Source organism: Homalodisca vitripennis, chromosome 2 (assembly GCF_021130785.1).
Source record: "Homalodisca vitripennis isolate AUS2020 chromosome 2, UT_GWSS_2.1, whole genome shotgun sequence".
Classification (NCBI taxonomy): Eukaryota; Metazoa; Arthropoda; class Insecta; order Hemiptera; family Cicadellidae; genus Homalodisca; species Homalodisca vitripennis.
Window position 1 is genome coordinate 108252501 of NC_060208.1, and position 21783 is coordinate 108274283.

The 21783-nt window shown below is 32.0% G+C and overlaps 1 protein-coding gene across 1 annotated transcript in view; it reads left to right on the plus strand.

Annotated features, from left to right (window-relative positions):
* LOC124354548 (thioredoxin domain-containing protein 11) overlaps positions 1-21783 on the plus strand; it is a 57071-nt gene that overhangs the window by 18254 nt on the left and 17034 nt on the right. Inside the window, exons 7-10 of the mRNA XM_046805089.1 lie at positions 153-327; positions 5292-5565; positions 9106-9306; positions 14095-14288. Coding sequence (XP_046661045.1) covers positions 153-327; positions 5292-5565; positions 9106-9306; positions 14095-14288 — 844 coding nt within the window. The remainder of the gene's footprint in view (positions 1-152; positions 328-5291; positions 5566-9105; positions 9307-14094; positions 14289-21783) is intronic.

Here is a 21783-nt window from a genome sequence, read left to right on the forward strand (position 1 = left end):
ATTACACAAGGAGTAATCCTTTAATGTTTTAGTTTTCTTTTGAAGAATCTTTTCATTTTCTTTAATTCTATTTACTCTCTAGAACATTGTCCTTGAATGTGATGTTCACCAGCTTGAGCATGTTGACATTAAATCGTATCATGTTATAATAGAGAGGATATCACGTGCACGACGTACTTCACTGAGCTGTCAATCGCGTAGCTTGGACTACGCCCCCACGGTGCAGGTACTAAACAACGTGTGGATTAACAGCAGCTGTGGCAAGCACCGTGCTTTACCTCAGTGTAGCGGACACATGGGATCATGTCTGGGGGTCCAGAAAAATATGTGAGTCTTAAGATGTAAATCTGTTATTATTAATTAGTAAAGATACAGGATAAATGTTAATCAAATTAAGCCATTCCCCAACTTTTTTACTGGGATACTTTATCCAGCTTTGTTCCAAGTCTATTTCCTTGACAATACATTAAGTTTCTTATTCTGTTATATGTTTTAAATCCTAAAATAGAAACTAAAACTGACTGATTTAATGTATGAATTTCATGTAAAATCAATAAATTTATTGTATTTATAATTTTTTGTCATAGTAATTTGTCAGAGCAAATAATATTAAAAAAGTGTGGGAAATAAAACTTTTAGTACAAGTCAACTCATTAATAACATAGGAATTACAAAATAAGAAGAGGAGATTATATTCTTCGGCTGATTAGTAGTTTCAATTTCAGCATTGACAAACATATTATGTCAAGGTGGCAAAACAAACCATATTATTGGTGATGGGGATCTAAACCATATTATTGCACAAAAACACACTCGCTCGATCTAAAATGGTGTGAACAGGACTGACCAATTGCTTCAAAAACATTTTGAATCGTATTTCTGTGTTACCACAATTGGCATAAAAATAAAGCATTATAATATTTAGTGTTTCTTCCCATTCCTAACAGTATATAAATCATATTGACACTAACCGGTATAAGTTCTATAATAAGTGATGAGAGTGAGCAAACCAAAACCAAAGGGTATTCCATTGATTGCCTGTTGTTTGGTTAAATATTTGCTTGAAAAAAAATACATACATACATACAGAATACAAAAACTCTAAATACCAACTATAGTTAAAAAAGAGGACTATAACTATAGAAACGATCCCTAAGTTATCCAACAAGAACTCTGAAACATTCGGTATCCAACAAGATATTGAAACACACTTTAGTGCAATATCTTAAATAGATACTTATTTCAACATCATGTGGAATCCCACACAATTCTATATAAATTCTCAAAATATCTTGATGGACATTTAGGAAATTTTGCTATTTTAATTGTATATGTTAAAATTAGTTATGTCATTTCTTTGCTGAACTCAAAAAACCAGTTTTAACAAAAATTTTAAATTGCTTTATTTTAAAATATTATATGAGGCCTACCAAGAGAAGTTCTATGATCAATTCCATTCTTTTAAATGTAATGATCCATAACATCTTCTGTATGTTTTAGCACCTTAAACTGACACACTGTCTTCAGTTTGTTTTTAATAAAACCTTTATACTTGATACATACATAGGTTTGCAATACATATTTTTAAATCCCTCTAAAAACAAGTAAAGGTTTCCCATTTAAAGTTTACTGTCAGATTTATAGTTCTGAAGATCATATTTGTGGTCGATTTAACAGATACTCTGTACATCACTGAAAGTTCAATCAATATACAACTTAGTATTTGTACCATTTTTAGAAATCCTCAAAAAATAACAGTATATTTGCCTTATTATTGTTTCGTAAAATAATGATGTGTTTGAAAATGTTTGATAAATACTAGCTGGTTCCGATAAAAGTGCACGTTTTTTTCAGAGTTGATAGAGGATGTGAATACAGTACAAACATATTTTGTCCAATACACATGAGGTTGCAATGTTTCATTCCCAAGAAAATTGAGAATTTGTCAAACACCTCCTTGAAGGCAACAAGTAAAGATTCGTCCAAAAAAATGTAATTTTTACATATAAAATAAAAATAACAAAATTCCCTAAATGCCCATCAAGATTTTTTGAGAATTTATATAGAATTGTGTGGGATTTCACATGATGTTCTCTGCTAGTTTGGTTGAATCATCTCATACATTTCACCTGCCCATAGCCTTTCAGAATTCTCCAGAAATGTCTATAAAATATGGAGGCTTGGGTATCTTTACAGTACTGATTTAGGCCAAAAATTCACAAAAAAGCAATGAAGTGTGAGCAGATGCATTGTCATGAATTATTTTGCCACAAATCTGGCTTTTTTTCAGATTGCTTCTCGCAAATGGTTTTGAACTTGCAAGTAATACTCTTTATTGACTTTATTTAGTGATTCCTGAGAAAATTCCATTCGCTGTTGTTTTTGTTCTAAATTCAACAGTTTTGAACAAATTTTGCTGCCAATTTTTCATACCAAAAACATTAGAAAAAATTTTATGGCGTGAGCCAATTAATATGGTAATATCATCAGCAAGTTCTGTCATGGTAATATAGCGATCGTTGATTTCCATTTCTTCCACTATTTTCAATTTTTTTGCTGGGTTGGTCTTTACGATAATCTTTGAAGCATTTGTACTACTCATAAATCCTTGTTTTTGTCATAGCAGACTCACCATCAGCCTTTGTTAACATTTTCCATTCTTTGTTACACTTTATTTCATTTTTCCACACAAAATTTGATACAAATTCTTTGATCCATTTTTTAACAAATGAAAATTAGTGAGTTCATTGAACTTAAGTATGAGAGAGCGTGAGTAAAGTTCTACAACTTTCTTAGTAGAATGTGAGTAATTTTTTATTTCATCATAATGAAATAAAAATTTTTAAATCAGGCTCCCCAAACCCATGAATTTTTTTACTTAAAACATTTTTGTTAGTTTTGAACACTTGTCGTATTCATTGAGTTTATTAATTTTGAGATGGAACATTGGTGTCCCAAGGTATCTTCAGTTCAACCAAGATCACAGATATTAGTCCAAGCGATACTGCTGTCAAATCAGGGTACAAAGATGTAACTGCTACTTCTCGCAGAGATTTGTAGTGGAGATTTCAAAAATGTATGAGAATCTTGCATTCACCATTCTTTTTGAAAGAGTTGTTAAACATAGACCTCATAACCAGCAGGTTTGTCTTCCTCAATGGGTCAAGTTTCTCAGATCTAATAGATATTTTATTACTTAACTTAGTGGCGTTCTCGATTGATTTTTGTACTAAATCATTAACGAGAGTGTATATGGAGCTGTAGCAGTTTGAGTCTTGTTAGTGGCTGTGGGTGCACTTATTTTCAAAACAGTGCTGTAATGATCTGTGAGGCTTGTCTGAACCACACCTGCTCTAACTCTTCTAATACCTCTGTATCGTTAAAAAATGTGATCAAGAAAAGACTGGCTGTTTTCAGTTACTCTAGTAGGTTTATCTCCATACTTCACTAGTCCCATCCCAAGTAAACATTTCAAATATTTATTCGTCAGCATTTTGTTCTTAAATTAGTCTTAAGTTTATACTCATTATCACCTATTGATATACACATTTTATTCAAAAATGTTCTAAAATAATAATTGTCTAACCCATCTACAAATAAATTTAATTTAAATAATTTTCCGTAATGTGCAAGCAAGTTAAACTTTTCTTCTAAGTTAGTATAGTATTTAGTTTGTCATCTTTCCTTTTTAATGTAAATTTTGTTAAATTAACATAAATATTTTTAACCCTAGAACTGGCGGTCATTTCATCCTGTAGTGTCGGGCTGTTTTGGAGCTTCGCGCAAGGTTTTTTTTAAAAAAATTATTAAAAATATAAAATAAAAGCAATATAAATAAGAGTATATATTTTTGTGTTCAGAATTAAACGTAGAATTGCACTATATTGTAAAATTAACCATCAAAAATTTTCTAATAAACACTTTTTTTAATCAAATATAAAATTTACGAAAAATATTTCTTAAATTTGGGGGGGACCATACCTAGCAAATGAAGTTATAGTGAGAAATATTTATAAGTGAGATAGCCATTCTGTGTCAAATTTTATCTAGTTTCAGAAAAACATAAACATTATACACATTTATGAAAGCATCATAAAGCTATAGAACAAAAAGCAGCGATGCGTATAAATTCTGAAAATCGGGTGTACACGTAAGACTTTGGTAAAACAAGTTTTGCTAATACATTTATCTATGAATACATGTTATTTTGCATATTTTATTACTTAGAATAAAATAGAATATACAGTAGTAATGAAATAATTACCATAAATTATTTTTTGAAAAGTAAAAAAAGTTAAATTTTGCCATTATTCAAAAATTTTGCGAAAAATTTTCATTCAGCAAAATATAAAATAGTTTCTAAAGCTTGTACTATATAACAATTTATAAATTTATGGTTTATAAGTAATAGGAAATATTATGTAGTTAGAAAACTATAAATATAACTAAAGATATTGAAAAAATATAGAATAACCCAAACAGTTATTATATATAACCAAAGAAATTACAGGAAATATATATTTTATTGTGAAAACTATCTATTTACCAAAAATAAATAGTTACTTCAGAGCTAAAAGAGTGCTATAATTAACGTTTAGTAAGTGAAAACAATAACAAACTATGTGAAATGAATTTTAGCCAAGTCATTTTGCCATAGCCTACACAAAGCCGGTAATTTCTCAAACATATTTCAGTAAATAGAAATTGATTTATTCTAAAATATGAATGTTTACACTACTACGACATCAAACAACACACTACACATTAAATACGACACTAAAACACGCGTAAAACTATTAAAACTTACAAATATCCACAGCTCGGCACGAAAGTGATACAGAACGGCAGCGGCAATATGGCGGTCACAACAAACGGCGTCGCGTTTTCTTTTACGTTCAAAATAACAAGCTTGCTACGTCATAACCATAATACAAAGAGGAATAAAACTCATCTGTTCCTTAGCATTTTTCTTCCCGAATCCAATGGTGCATGAATTATATCGATAAGTTACCGGAGTATATTATAAAAAGTAATTATACGAGGGAATGTTTGATCGACAAAGTTTTGACGGTTAACACCACAAAAGCGGCATTAACCGACATAATTATGTCGATTAACAGTTCTAGGGTTAAACAGGTCATTTAGAAATTATCAATAATTAACATACAAATATATACAAATACTGAATGAAATTGTGTGAGAAACTATTTTGTTTGTTTTAATATGTTAAATGAAGTCCAAAAATATCTTCAAGGAGTTCACATATAGTGAACTGAGCTGTATCTCCACAGGTTAAGCTCTGTGATGACTCGAGAGCCTGATCCATTGTCAGCTTCCTCACTGGTGGACTGGGCTTGGAGGCGGGGTTGTCAATTGCTGCTGCTCCCACCGTCCCGTCCCACTGCCACTCCCCTTGCCCCCGCTGTTAAGGGCTTAGCGTGTACACAGAACCGCTCTGTTAGTCTGTTAGCCATGGATTCTGCCCTATTTGCGCACTTTGCACGTGGTCTGGGACTTGACACCATGGAAAAGGATCAGACTCGGGTTGTTCTCCTCAACTCTCAGGTCAGTTCAGTTTTGTGATTTTAAAGTAAACATAATGATTGTCTACAGAGAAATCAATTAGTAAATGTTGTTATGACTTTATCAAATTTAATTTAAATAAATGATCAATATAATGCAAGTTTATTACATTATTGATCTCTTCCCTAATCTGAGGAAATCATAAGCAATGGTAAAATATCAATGATTTTTATTTTTCATTTCAACTGTAATTTTCACGAGTGATAGATAACGCAGGTATGATGGGAAGGGTTGATTCAATGTGAATATTGAGTTCAGCTCCATTTCACCTTTGACTTAATGTGCAACGTCTGAAATCTGACACTGTCACAGTCGAGTCATGGAATCTGGAATAGTTCCTTGTCCATCTGAAAAGATCTATAAAATGGCATTCAAATTCAAATTCCTTTAATGTCGTCAGACAACTTTTGTTGTATGACAGAGTCAAGTACATGCTGTATATACCTAGCTTATAAAGTAAAACAATAAAAATACAATGGTTATACAACAGTAAATATTATACAAAATTTTTTTTATTAGTCTACATAATTATAATTATTGTAAAAAAAAACTAAAAGTGTAAAACGAGTCACAACTTTACAATTGTTAGTTTATGCCCGATTAAAGAGAAGTTTACAATTCCAACTAATAATGCAAGAAAAACAAAACAATAAAACAAAAACATTATTATACTAGAAACTCTCCCACCGTGTAAAAACAACCCGCCACTAAATGCTCCTTTAGTTTTCTTTTAAATTCTTCCTTATTTTGGATGCACTTCAGCGGTTCAGGAAGTCTCCAAAAGCACCTGGCACCGACATTGTGCGGTAAACTCGCTGCCCAAACGGTCTGGTGTGGAGTTTGGCGGAGGTTTACTCAAGCCCGGGTGTTGTGCTCGTGTACTGCGGAACCATCTGTAACTGCTACACTGTTAAATTTTGCAAACATTATTGTTTAAAATATATACAGTGACGGTAGCGTTAAGAGGTTCAATTCTTTAAAAGCAATTTTGCATGATTCTCGTTTTTTCAGTCCAGTGAGTACACGAACAGCACGCTTTTGCAACACAAACACTTTATTAATTTGTGCTAGTGTAGCTGAGCCCCAGACCAGCAGGCCATATCTCAAGCGAGACTCAACGAGAGAGCAGTATACAAGTTTAAGAAGAAACTTGTTATGGTATTTGGCAAGTTGGGACATTAGGAATACAGTCGAAGACAGCGACTGGCATACACAGTTGATATGAGTACGCCAGCTGAGGTCATCATCTATTTGTACCCCCAAATATTTGACACACCTTCTTTGTTGCACTACTGAATTATTAATTAGAATAAAAGGTGAATTATCTTTCATACGTTTTGAAAATTCCAAAAAAACTGTCTTTATGAAGTTCAAATGCAAATTTAAATTATTTAAAAATTGGTACAGCTGTGTCAAAACTATATGACTATTAATTTCTAAGTCCTCGTCTGTCCCGCTAGAAAACCCGAGGGCTATGTCGTCAGCGTACATAACAAGCTGGTTATGTGGGATCGCCTGGGGTAAGTTGTTTACATATAGGTTGTAGAGTACTGGTCCCAAGATCGAACCCTGAGGGATATCAAAATTGACTGGAGCCCACGATGAACGACTACCCTCAACCTGCACACACTGCTCTCTCTGAGTTAGGTAAGAGCTCAGCCACTGTAGAGCCAAGCGCCCCAGACCGAGACATCTTAGACACTCCAGAAGCTGTGGGTGACCGACACAGTCGAACGCTTTTGTCAAATCCATCATCACCCCCACAGTCCGCCGATTTTGATCCAGCTCGGTCACAATATCCGACACGAAAAAACTTATTGCCTCTCCGGTACTTTTACCCGTCGTGAATCCAAATTGTTTCTTATGTAGAAGTTCATTCGAACTCAAGAAAAAATTTAATCGGCCAAGAAAAATTAGCTCGAAGACCTTACTAAAGGTAGAAATTTCAGAATAAACTCTTTGTATATTTTTGACATCTGAGACATCTAGATTACGAAAGAGGTCTGTCTGGTTTACCAAGCAGCCACGAAGAGCTCCACCGTGCTTCGGGATTGTCTCTAAAACATTCATTTTGTTATCTGTTACGCTGCAATAAGCAGAAGGTGAAATGAAGCAGAACTCAACATTAGCATCAGATCTAAGAGCCCTTAATAATGACATTCAGTAGATATCTATTAATTTGAAAACGTTTCTGGTTAGCAGTTGGAAAATGTTTATTTTGTAACTTTTTTAACTCAAAAATCAATATATTTTATATATAAAAGTAATTCAGGTAATTTAGGCTCCATTTGAAATGTTGGTTTGTGTGTACTATGTACAGATGTCATAAATAAATTTCTATTTTTTAATGCTAATATATTATTATGTTAAACTTCCTATTCATGTTAAAGTATCTGCCCATTTTCCCTTTGATGAATGGTTTTATTTTTTTAGTATGAGGAATTGATGACTTCAAAGAGATTAATGAACATTCTCTAAAACTTTAACTTTATGAAGTGTAGCTAAAGAATAACCAGATTGGAGCTAAAAACAAATTTTACTTGGAGATATTTACAATTTGAGTTATCCCCTTCAATTTACTTCTCTCCTTGATCTCGATACCACTCCATGTGAATTTTCCACTGTGCATAACAATGCTGCAGATCATTTCCCGTAACCCTGTTCATTACTTCGATGACTTTTTCTTTTATTGCTTTAACAGTCCCAAATCTCATTCCTATCACTGATGACTTTGACTTTAGGGAACAAGAGTGGGGTGGATGATTTAAGACAGAGATGTTCTGCTTGGCCAAAAACGTTTTCACTGACAAATCTTTGTATATTCATGACTTGTTTTTCCACAAATCCTGTCTAACACTTTCCTTGTTGATTCCTGTTAGCTCAGACGTAGCTCTGATAGTTAACCACAATCGTGTTGAACAAGGCTACCAATATTTTCAATGTGAGCATCAGTTTTTGTTGATGATGGTCTGCCAATGTGTGTGTCGTTACTTGTGTGTATGTATGTGTTGTCGTTTGCGGCTATCTTTAAACCGTTAAAACCTCTTAAAGGTGTGTTTGTGATAAACAGTCGTCACTCTAAACTTGTAACATTAAAAAGGTTTACAGAGTTTTCAAGTTTGAAGAGAAATTTGATATTTAAACGTTGTTTTTTCTGGATACTCAATATTTTTCCATCGAAGAGACAAAAGTTAACTGTTTATAACTGGTGCTACGGGCGGAATAAATACGGGAGCCAGAAACACAAGGAGGGGTGGGAGAGGGAGTCATGTGACTGGCCATTCGTACTCAGCGTTATTGCATTCATCTTCTGCCAATGCTAATCCGGTTATTTTCTAGCCACACATGTATTTTCATTACTAAAGAATTTTAGAGGATGGGAGGATTTTATTTTTATACAATACTCGAAAACAAGTTTACAACAGTACACCAAATAGCTCCCATTAGCTTTAATTCAGGATTTGTTGGTTTCCTTGTGAACATTTACATCAACCAAGTAAGCTCTGATTACAATTTTTACAGATGGAGACAACACATGTCCTGGATGGATCTGTAACTCGAGCTTCACTTTCACAGTTTCTTGTAGACTTTGTCCAGGGAAAACTTGAAAGGTTTCAGCGCAGCCAGGCTTCCTGTTCATCCTCCCCCGAGCTGACACCTGTAGTGTCTGTAACAGAACTGACCACCGAGACCTTCATACCAGTTGCCTTCAATGATTCAGTGGTAAGTGGTTCTAGAATGTTTACAAGTTGATCTATATAGAGGGTTTGTCCTACAGTTTGGAATTATTTAATAGCTTTTTAATGGCTCAGCTGTATGACATAGGGCCAAGAACTAGTTCTTATATAAGGTTTAAATTAAGTCTGGAAACGGCTTGCTAGCTTTTAATCCATTCCGGTCTGAAAAAATGGCCTTGTTCATTGGCACCTGGGATTGAATATTTTCCATAGTCTACTGCATTTATTTGCGGATGATAACTGGTCAGCATTGTGCAAATTACAGATAGCTGAAACATGTTTTTGTAGTAAATTTTTGCACTACCAATTGTTTGCTGCATGTTTGTGCGGGTGTCAGCAGCTAACTTTTGTTCACATAAAAATTTTAGTTGTATAACTATTACCTCTATAAAATATATTTATGTTTTAATATTTTTGATCATAACTAGAAGTGGTTTGAAAGTTTAAAAAACATTTGAAGTTTAATAAGTGATACAAATCCATGCCCATATTTAAATCTATCGGATTAACATAATTATAATGTATAAAATTAAAGTAGAAGGTAGGGGATAACTTTGTTCTGAAAATACCTATTTACCTATTTCTCTGAACCTCTGCAATTCCCTTTACAATGCAGTAATATTCCTGGATTAACTTTTGTATTATCAGATAAAGTGTTTAAAGAGGTTAGATATTTAATTGATGGCGATTTTCTTTAACCCTTATAACGTCAGTATATCTTTTCACGATTTCCAGCAAACGGCACAATATTAAAAAAAAAATTTTAATGTGTAAAGTTCATTTTTATTTTTACTTTCTATAATTATGGTAAGTATAAAAAAGTAAAAATTTTAAAATTATCTTGTACGTACATATATTTATGGGACATTAAATTGTAGATATAAATAAAGTCAAAATAAAAGGCACACAAAATTTTATTAGCTAAACTATAAACATTACCAGACACTAAAAACACTAAATGAATACTAAAACTAAGATATCAATACTTTTAACAAATAAATAAAAACCATATAAACAGAAAACATGACGAAGGAAACCGACTCAGCGATGGTTAGACACGCACTACCTGAAGCCAAACTGCAAACAAAAGCGCGCGCGCTGTACGGCGTCTGTGCCGTGTGGTGGGGAGAGTGTCTAGACACTGCGTCTATTGTTTCAAACAATGTAACGCGACAGCTATATTTTGACGCTTGACATAGGTCAATAACCCACACACATGGTTGACGCATACCGTTAGTGACATTGATCGGATTTAAAAGGAACTTAAATTTGCTATAGACACAGTTTTGTGTCGATGCGCCGTACCGCGTCTTTGCCGTTTGGAGATAGTTTGTCTATGTGCTATACGGCGTCTGTGACGTTATAAGGGTTAAATGATACTAAGGTTAATAAAACCTGTTAGGATTTAAGGATCAGAAATCAATAAAGCTTTGGAATTGTATTCGAGATTCAAAAGTTCTAGATTTGCCTATTACTAGTATGATTATTATTATTATTTTTTTTTTTTTGAATAAAAACAGTGTTTTTTAATATATACATATATTTTAGAATTTATACAATTTCTTATAGACTCAATAATTTGTTTGGGTAGGTTGCTATCACTACTGTTGTTCATACAATGATAAATTTCATGATTATCATTCATTGTGTCTTCTAATTCACTTTCACTTTGTTAATTACCACTCTCTCTTAAAAATCAATAAAAATTGTAAAATAATTACAATTTACAAAAATGATATGTGAACATAAATATACCATTAAGAACTGCAGAAAAATATTATTTACAAAATAAGATTAATTTGTTTATTTATCTATGCTAGTTATGTGTCAAAAACCAAATCCTAAATCTGCGGAGATCTGCCATGTCATTAGTTTATGGGCTGATTACCAGTACACAAATTACCGATCACTGAAATGTCTTTTTGTTGTTCTTTGTATTCGAAAACCATAAACAGATATCCTAATTAATAAATTATCATACTTTATTTATGTTTGTGCATCACCCTGAGTCTGCTGCTTCTATTAATAAATTGCTAAATATGGGTTTAAAAAAAAAATAAAATAATTACGTTGCGTTTACTCCCTTGTGAATACTTGTGCAAATGGTAATCACAAGACGCCACCATATTTGAGGTTTCAGATTGGTTTTCGTCTTCACTGAACAAACTATTATAAAAAATCTGAAATTGTAGTATACACGAAATTTAACATAGGGTAATACATGTATTTGCAAAATTGTAAAGCATGTAGCCCAGGTTGCGTAAAGCACCCTTGTTGTCAAGCGTTAAATTTCATTCAGTCTACTGTAATTTTCACATCTAACGATGTTTTCAATTGTTTAGTTATTTGAAACGTATTAGTATACGTATATCTTCATTCTGAATGTAATTAAATAAGTATGCTCAGCTTAACACAAGCAAGACTCAATGAGATTAGCCTTGTAAAACTAATTGTTTGGTTATGATAGAGCCAAGAACTGAGATATCAAGTTCAGAGCGAAGGAAGAGAGGAACTAATTGAGGGGCTGGAGGGTAAGGCCGAGTTAGGAGACTACCGTTGGTGGGGGAAGGGTGAGTGCGCTCCTGTGCACATTCACGAGCAGCGGGGCAGGAAGCTGATTGAAAATCGAAAGGCGTGCAGTGCCTTTTTAAGAATCAACACAGATTCCATATGAATGCATCTTTTTACAATTAATAATCCAAATGTTAGATATCATTCTCCCAGAGGGAGTAACATATTTTCAATTCCAAAATATGTAAAAATCAATATTTTGTTCCGTAAAATTTTTCACATGGTGGAAAAATTAACTTGAATTTTAAAATAAAAATTATGTCACTCCATCTTGTTATAGTTCACATACTTACTGTAAAAATTTGAAATCCTTTTCATCAGACGTTTTCATTGGGCCTGATTATATAAAACCCAAAATGACTACTTCAAATGTCTATAATTTCCAATGAAGTGACCAACAAAAATTTGTGTTTTTTCTGTTTTCAGGAAAATTATCTTAAAGGATTGTGACTATTATATATATTTTTTAGTTTACTCAACCCAAAATTGATTGGACCACCTTAAGAGCCCAACATAAAAAATGTTGGGATTCACAAACTAGACTTAACCCTTTTAACCCCGGCCATTAAATCAAGTGATGTGCCAGAAATCCCAAGCCATTTTTAGACAAAATGTAAGGGTTTTGTAAAAAATTCATAACTCAGTTATTTTTTAAGATATTTAGGTAATTCTTTTTTTGTTTTACTTCTTTATACATGTAGCTTACAGAAGTATACAAATAAAATTATTTTTTTGAAAGTAATTTTTTTAAAATGCATATACATATATAAAAAATAAATAAAAATGAAAAAATTTCAAGTTTGATCATGGAAACCATATAGATAAACAAATATTTGACCCACAAATACCCATTTACTTTATGATATATTTAATCCCTAATAAAAGGAAACAGAAATTATAGGCCTACCTTATTTACAAGTAGAGTAACATCAATTTTTGTAAAGCCGTGTAAATTTTTGTTTTTGCCTTTTCTGGGCAAGGCAATGTAACAAGACCTTTGAAATTCACAGTACTTAAAATAAACATAAAACCAAAGTTATTTCTGACAAAATAACTAAAACTGTTCATAATCTAAATTTTAAACAAGTTTTAAAACAATATATTTACATCACTACAAAATGTAAATTTTCAAGATATCCATCACTTAAATCGTCCAGTAAAGTAATAAAAAGTGCACGTCCGCACTATACGGACGTCGGGAGTTGACGCCATTTTTACGACGTCCGTATAGTACGGACGTCGGGGTTAAAAGGGTTAAGTACCATCTGTCTAACCTTCCATTGTATTCCTTTTTTGAGTTTTGTAAACTTCACAATTGTTTTATTAAAGTTTAGAAACTAATTAAAAGTTAGTTTTATTGAATTTGTTTTATTAGATTTATTTTAATTGTATAAACACAATGTATAGATCAGTTAATCCTTATTATTTAAGTTAACTTGTACCAATGATTATATTCTGGATTGTGTGACACTGTTCATGTATACTAAGTATATCTAATGAATAAAGTTGTTTCTGATTTTGTTGTTTTTGTTTGGGTTATTGGGATGAGTGGGATCCAAATAAAACATGTTATTGAACTAGAAATATATACTGCAATACTTTTTAATGACACACCAGAGTACTTAAATTATATACATATTAAGTGTACTACTGTATTGCACATACAGTACATACAATTTTTTTGTTTAGTTACGTAGATCTGATAAAAACATTATAAAATTTACCTAAAAGAAATAGTCAAAAATATTTATTTTCTTTATCTCTTAAACAGGAGCTAAGCTTAATCGACTTGCATCTTTATTTAAACGTTCTATAATTTTAAATTTGTCAGAAAGCTAAGCGCAACAAGTTTAGTTTCACGGACATTGCTAAACTTCACTCAGCACAGAGAAAACAACCGGACAGCTGTGCCGCTGGCTCCTGCCGGCTGCTTGCGTTCTGAACACTTGTGTAATGTCAGCATAGCAATAATTTTTAATTTACACTACTACCTGGAGTGCTTGGTTAACCAGACTTTGATGACTTGCTAATCGTGGCTCCATTGTATTATTCAAAACTTCATAACCCATACTGACATACAACAAATAGTGGGTCATTGTATATTTCAAATAAAACATAGATGTACACCCAGAAAAACCTTTTTACTTATTATATCCATATAAGCTATTAATGGAATGAATATTGTTCTGTTGTTTGAACACAGAACGTTGTGGTGATGTTCCATTCTCCGTACTGTGCCTTCTGCCATGCAGTGGGCCATGTTTACCTGACAACTGCACAGATACTGCGCCAAGTGCCCACATTGGTATTTGCGCGAGTGGATGGAGAAAACAATGACCTACCATGGCAGTTCACTGCTCCCCAGTATCCAAGTGTTCTGTTTTTTCCCGCTCGCAGGTTAGTAATGAACTTTGGGTTGATTCAATAAAAAGCAATATTTACTAGAAATAGCAAATTTCTAGTTTTATGCAATTATATTAATTTTTGTATTTCATTAAATTTTTTAAATCAAATGTTTACATTTGACAGTATATATAATGAGGAACGACAATGTTGACTATATATATATATATATATATATATATATATATATATATATATATATATATATATATATATTAATGTAATGAAAATAACTAAAACCCTTTAAATTAAAACTTTTTATTACATACACGTGTTTCGGTTTTTAACCATCATCAGTGTACATTAACCTCTAAATAAATAAATAAATAATAAACAATTAGATATACACATGTGAACCTTTTAAACATATGTTAAATTTAAATGACACAGTTGTAATTTTCCTATTAGTAATCTGTATTTAATATTTTAATTTTTTCAAAAATTGGATTTGTTTTATTTTTCAGATTACTATTTAAAATGTTATGAGGATCTTTATTATAATTTAGATAAATATGTAATTCTTCTTTTGTGTTTAATTTCTCTCCTTTCCTTTCAATATCTAAAATTTCCATGTTCTTTTCAATATTTGTGTAGTTATGGTCAGTCTCCAATAAGTGTTCAGCAAAATTTGATTTTATTGTAGACATGTTATTTGTTTTTAAAGCTTGTATTGTGTTCTTTAAACCTTTTATTAAAATTTCTTCCAGTTTGCCCAATATAATAGCTTTCACAGTCACTACAGTTAATTTTGTATACTCCAGATTGTTTGTATAATTCCTGTTTGTCATCATTTTGGTTCACTTTGTTTTCAATAAGTTTAAATGTATTATTTCTTGTTTGGTGACTGATGGAGAATTTTGAATTTTGAAATCTAATTGTTTATTATTTATTTATTTAGAGGTTAATGTACACTGATGATGGTTAAAAACCGAAACACGTGTATGTAATAAAAAGTTTTAATTTAACCCTAGAACTGGCAATCATTTCATCCTGTAGTGTCGGGCTGTTTTGGAGCTTCGCGCAAGGTTTTTTTAAAAAAATTATTAAAAATATAAAATAAAAGCAATATAAATAAGAGTATATATTTTTGTGTTCAGAATTAAACGTAGAATTGCACTATATTGTAAAATTAACCATAAAAAATTTTCTAATAAACACTTTTTTTAATCAAATATAAAATTTACGAAAAATATTTCTTAAATTTGGGGGGGACCATACCTAGCAAATGAAGTTATAGTGAGAAATATTTATAAGTGAGATAGCCATTCTGTGTCAAATTTTATCTAGTTTCAGAAAAACATAAACATTATACACATTTATGAAAGCATCATAAAGCTATAGAACAAAAAGCAGCGATGCGTATAAATTCTGAAAATTGGTTGTACACGTAAGACTTTGGTAAAACAAGTTTTGCTAATACATTTATCTATGAATACATGTTATATTGCATATTTTATTACTTAGAATAAAATAGAATATACAGTACTAATGAAATAATTACCATAAATTATTTTTTGAAAAGTAAAAAAAGTTAAATTTTGCCATTATTCAAAAATTTTGCGAAAAATTTTCATTCAGCAAAATATAAAATCGTTTCTAAAGCTTGTACTATATCAAAATTTATAAATTTATGGTTTATAAGTAATAGGAAATATTATGTAGTTAGAAAACTATAAATATAACTAAATATATTGAAAAAATATAGATTAACCCAAACAGTTATTATATATAACCAAAGAAATTACATGAAATATATATTTTATTGTGAAAACTATCTATTTACCAAAAATAAATAGTTACTTCAGAGCTAAAAGAGTGCTATAAATAACGTTTAGTAAGTGAAAACAATAACAAACTATGTGAAATGAATTTTAGCCAAGTCATTTTGCCATAGCCTACACAAAGCCGGTAATTTCTCAAACATATTTCAGTCAATAGAAATTGATTTATTCTAAAATATATATGTTTACACTACTACGACATCAAACAACACACTACACATTAAATACGACACTAAATCACGCGTAAAACTATTAAAACTTACAAATATCCACAGCTCGGCACGAAAGTGATACAGAACGGCAGCGGCAATATGGCGGTCACAACAAACTGCGTCGTTTTCTTTTACGTTCAAAGTGACAAGCTTGCTACGTCATAACCATAATACAAAGAGGAATAAAACTCATCTGTTCCCTAGCATTTTTCTTCCCGAATCCAATGGTGCATGAATTATATCGATACGTTACCGGAGTATATTGTAAAAAGTAATTATATGAGGGAATGTTTGACCGACAAAATTTTGACGGTTAACACTACAGAAGCGGCATTGACCGACAAAATTATGTCGATTAACAGTTCTAGGGTTAAAGGGTTTTAGTTATTTTCATTACATTAATATATATAGATAACCCTATAAGTGGAGTTAATAACATAATATATATATATATATATATATATATATATATTATTAATATATATATATATATATATGTATATGTTGTGGGAGAGGGAGAGAGAGGGGGGAGATTTGGAGTACCAAGCTTTTATTTGGTACTCAAACAAGCTATTTGGGGGGGGGGGGGGGGAGATTGCCCAAAAGTACACCCTTGTAATCTAGTGCTAATCATTAGTTAGGGTCTACTGATCAATGGTAAAACTAACCATATATCATATATTGGCAATAGTCTTTTTACTAATTTCATTGAGTGGGGAAGAACTACTCCTAGGTTTCCACCTATGGCATTTATCTTGAGGTATCTACAAGGTTTTTAAAGAAGGGATTTTCTCTGTCCTTTACCCCATTTAGACTCCCCATTGATCTGTTTAAACCACCCGTTTCCCAGCTATACTCAGTAGATCAAAGGGGAATAGGTAATTTCCTTCAGGTGAAAGTAGGTGTGAGCTCTGTTAAATCTTTACTGCTACAATCAAAATGATTATTATTGTATTGGAGGACTAAGGGATTTACAATACAATATGTTCTTTTTACTATATCATATACTTTTTTCCTCAATCATATTTAACTACAATTAATGGATGTACTTGTTGAATTGAATTGAATTGAATTGAAAATAACTTTATTCATAAAGTATACAGTGGTATACATTGAATGGCGTCATTAGAAAAAACTTAAAAGCTAAAATAACATATATATATATATATATATATATATATATATACAGTATTGATAAAATATATGATAAAAGAACTAAGTTAATTATAGTTCAGCTAACCCATACAATGGTTTCTCTGTTAAATACAATTTTAGCTCTTTTTTAAATTCTTTAAAGTTGTCAATGCCTCTCAATTCCAAAGGAAGCCGTGATAAAAATTTTGCACCTGCGCTTGATGTTTTTTTTGTTGAAAAATTCAAGCCTATGGGAGTCAATGGCAATTTCTTTTCTATGTCTGGTAAAATATGTATGTCTGTCACCTAGTCTAGGAATTAAACTATTATTACATAATTGTTTTACATGTAGTGTGGTATGAAACACATAAAGGCTGTAGACAGTCATAATGCCCAAGTGAGAAAAATGTTCGCGAACTGAAACGTCAGAATTTAGATTCAACATGGTTCGTATAGCTCTTTTCTGAAGAAGAAGAATTCTATCTAAGTTCTGCTTTGATGTACCACCATAAATAGCAATACCAAAAGCGACAGATGATTTGACCAGTGCATAATAGAGTGCCTTTAATGTATTAATTGAACAAAATTTGGACATTCGGTAAATAGCATATATTCCTGAACTAACTTTACTTACTACATGGTCAATGTGGAGATTCCATGTCAAGTTTTCGTCTACAATTAGACCTAAAAATTTTGTGGAAGTTACTTTTTTCAAAACTTTATTATTGATATTTATAACTGGATCAATGGGTTGTTTACTTTTCCCTGTTGAGAACATGATAAAATTGGTTTTACTTGCATTTAATAATAAATTATGGTTACTTAAATAATTGTTCATACCTGTTAGACTTAATATTGAATTATTTTCTAAATTATTTAATGATTTTTCACTAATCTTTAAACTAGCATCATCTGCGTAGAGGCACAAATTTTTTGATGGACCACCAGGAAATGAAAGTGGTATACCTTTTAAATAACAGATGAACAATAGTGGGCCAAGAATTGAGCCCTGTGGAACGCCGTGATGAATCTGAGCAAGAGGAGAGTGGCTGCAAATAATACGATTTTTTCCGTAGTTTTTATTTCAACAAATTGTTTACGATCAATTAAGTAAGAATTTAGCCAATTCAAAGAATTACCACAAATTCCCAGGCTTTCAATTTTGTTTAAAAGAAGTTTATGAGATACACTGTCAAATGCTCTGCTTAGGTCCAAAAAAATTCCCACTGTTTTCTCTCCTTTATCCACAGAGTTGATAACTGAATTAATAAATATAATGCCAGCCGTTACAACAGATCGGTTGGGTCTGAAACCATGTTGTTCTTCATCATGTAAACACTGATTCTCAAGATAATGTACCAATTGGTTGTAAGCTGCTCTTTCATAAATTTTGGAAAAGGTGGGCAGTAGTGATAACGGTCTATAGTTGGAGGGATCCTTTGAATCACCCTTTTTGAATAATGGAACTACTTTTGCGATTTTAAGATTTGATGGGAAATTGCCACTGATAAAAGAGGAATTTACCAAGTGTACCAAAGGTTTAATGAGTTGTTTGCTGGCATATTTTATCACTGTCATAGGAATTTCATCCCATCCGGTTGAGAATTTGTTTTGAAAAGAGCTTAAGATTTTTGAAATTTCATTTTCTGTTAGACAATAGACAATAGACAATATTCTTTAATGACATATTCGTAGAGAACAGTACATTGTGTCAATACAAAGTGTTTTAAAAGCAGGTTCAGGTGTTAAAAAATTCTTTTTCTGTGTAGTAAGGATTTTCTTGCAGCCATATGGTTAGTTGATTCTTGAGCCTCTTGATTGGTTCTTTCTTGAGATGTTCTGGCAGATGGTTGAAATAGGCTGCACCTTTATATGATGGCTTCTTCCCATATAGACATTCAGCAGTGATTCGTGTAGATGGTAGACTCTCTCTGATTATGTCAAAGGAGGAGAGGAGTTCTTCGAGCTTGCTGTTGTCACTGTTTGCCACAAGGTTGTCAACATTTACATCTCCCATTAGGATTGTTTTAGTTTTCGTTTGCAGTGCTCCTTCAAGTTGGTCAAGTAAAATGTCAATTGCATTGTTCAGGTTTGCACTTGGTGGTCTGTAGACTCCAAGTACTTTGACTACTTCCTTCTTTAGTTCTTTAGTGTTATTTGAAATAAAGCTGTTTCACAAATCAATTCAGACTCGGGTCCGCTTGTATTCAAGAGTATTATTTGATTTTCTAGTCCTTTTTTGGCATACCCTAGTACTCCCCCTTTTTTGTGGGCTTTCCTTGTGAAGCCTCCGACCAGGGAGTACCTCTCCAAGCACATGTTTTGTAGGTTTTCCTCAGGGATGCCATGTTCTGTTATTATTATGAGGTCTGGGCGTTGTTCATTCAGGAAATGGGCCAGCCTATCTAATTTGTTTGAGAGCCAATTTATGTTTTGATGTATGAGGGTAATTTTGTGGTGGTTACGAGATGTCTGAGTGTTTTGTTGAGGGGGTCTCGTACTTTTAGTTTGCTCTTGGCTTTTTTGAGGCATGAATTCAGGAAGATTTGTGTTGAGGATTTGCGTTTGTGTTTTTCTACAGGAAACTGGCCTGAACTGGCCTGTTACTGGCCTGAAATTAAAAGTAAGCTTTACAAAGTTGTTGAGCCAAGGCAGAGCATTGTTGTAATATTTGCTTGTTGGTGCTAACTGTGGAATGATTGACAAATCAACATAATTAGTAAAAACCTCATTAAACAGACTACTGATTGCCTGAGGATCAACCAAAAGGCTACCACCAGCTGCAATTTCAATGTTGTTACAGATTTTCTTTTTGATACTGATTTCTGAATTCAGAATTTTCCAGGTTGTTTTATATACATTGTTGGATTTGTCAATTTTATTTTGAAAATAACTTTTCTTTCTATCAACTAAACTTTTCTTATAATTTTTGTTTAACATTTTGACTTGGTTGAATAAATTATGATCATTTGTAGCTCTAGCACAATTACTTAACTGTATGATTCTCAATTTATCTAGTTTTAGATCTTGTGTCATCCAACTTTTGTTACTGTTTCGTAAACGTTTTTTTTATTTTGGGAAAACATATATTGAAATAATACATGAAAATTTCATGAAATACATCAAATTTGCAATTTACATCAGCATTATATACATTCAACCAAGTTTCATTTTCTAAAAACTTAACAAACAAAACCAAATTTCTCTCATTAAAATCCCTAATTTCTTTAATCACAAACTTGTTTTCTTTTTTATTAGTATTTACATTATTGCTGCAACTGTCAAAAATATTTACAACCACCAACAAACCATCATGGTCAGATATTTGAGTATTTAAACCCTCTACTTTTATACAGAAATCATTAAAATTAGTCAAAACGTTATCTAAAGCTGATTCAGTGTTGCATGTTATTCGAGTAGGAAAATTAACTAGATACCTCATTTTGTACAAATTTAACACATCATTCAACTTTTTACTGTCATTACTATCTAAAACATTTATATTAATATCTCCGACAACAATTATGTTTTTAAATTTCTTAACTATAATACTTAGGGAAAAACTTAGTTTTTCTAAAAAGTTAGACATGTTTGAGCTGGGAGATCTATATAATGCAACCAAAACGAAATTAAAACCATTGAATTTGTAATCCACAATACAACACTCAAATTCTTTTTCAGATATAATACTCTGAATACATTGCAAATTAACATTTTTATACTTAATTTTTTCTTTACCTAGAACCATAACCCCTCCTCCAGATGAAAGAACCCTCGAAAAAGAAGCATGCACCTGATAACCCCCCAAATTAAACCTAGCTATTTCAGTATCCAACATTTTATGCTCATTTAAAACAATAATATCAGGATTTAATTCATTTACAGTTATTTCAAGAGATTCTATTCTTGTAGGTAAATGTTGAATATTAATGTGAAATAACTGTAATTTATTATTTACAATGGAAGATTCAAAAACATCTGGAATATCATGACAAGAATTTTTAAAATTTAAGTTGTTTTTGTTGGCTCTGAGATCAAGTTTTTTACTTCATCAGAGTTCGATGGTAAATTTAGATTAGGATTTTGTGATTGGTCATGTAAACTATTAATTAAATCTGATGGACATTGTGGTTTTGTTACAATTGGTGTTGTGAAACCTTGCACTTCAGAGTCTGAAATCGAACAGTTGAGAAGAGAGGAGACCGGAGTCCCTGTTGGTGAGTGTAGTTGGTCGTCCATACTGGTTGTGGGACCTTCGAGTGTTGTCTCGATGTCAGAGCAGCAAAGATTCGTAGTGGACCCTTGAAGTGAAGTTTTGTCGGAACTGAAGTTTTCCGTTGAATCTTTCCTCACCATTATCTC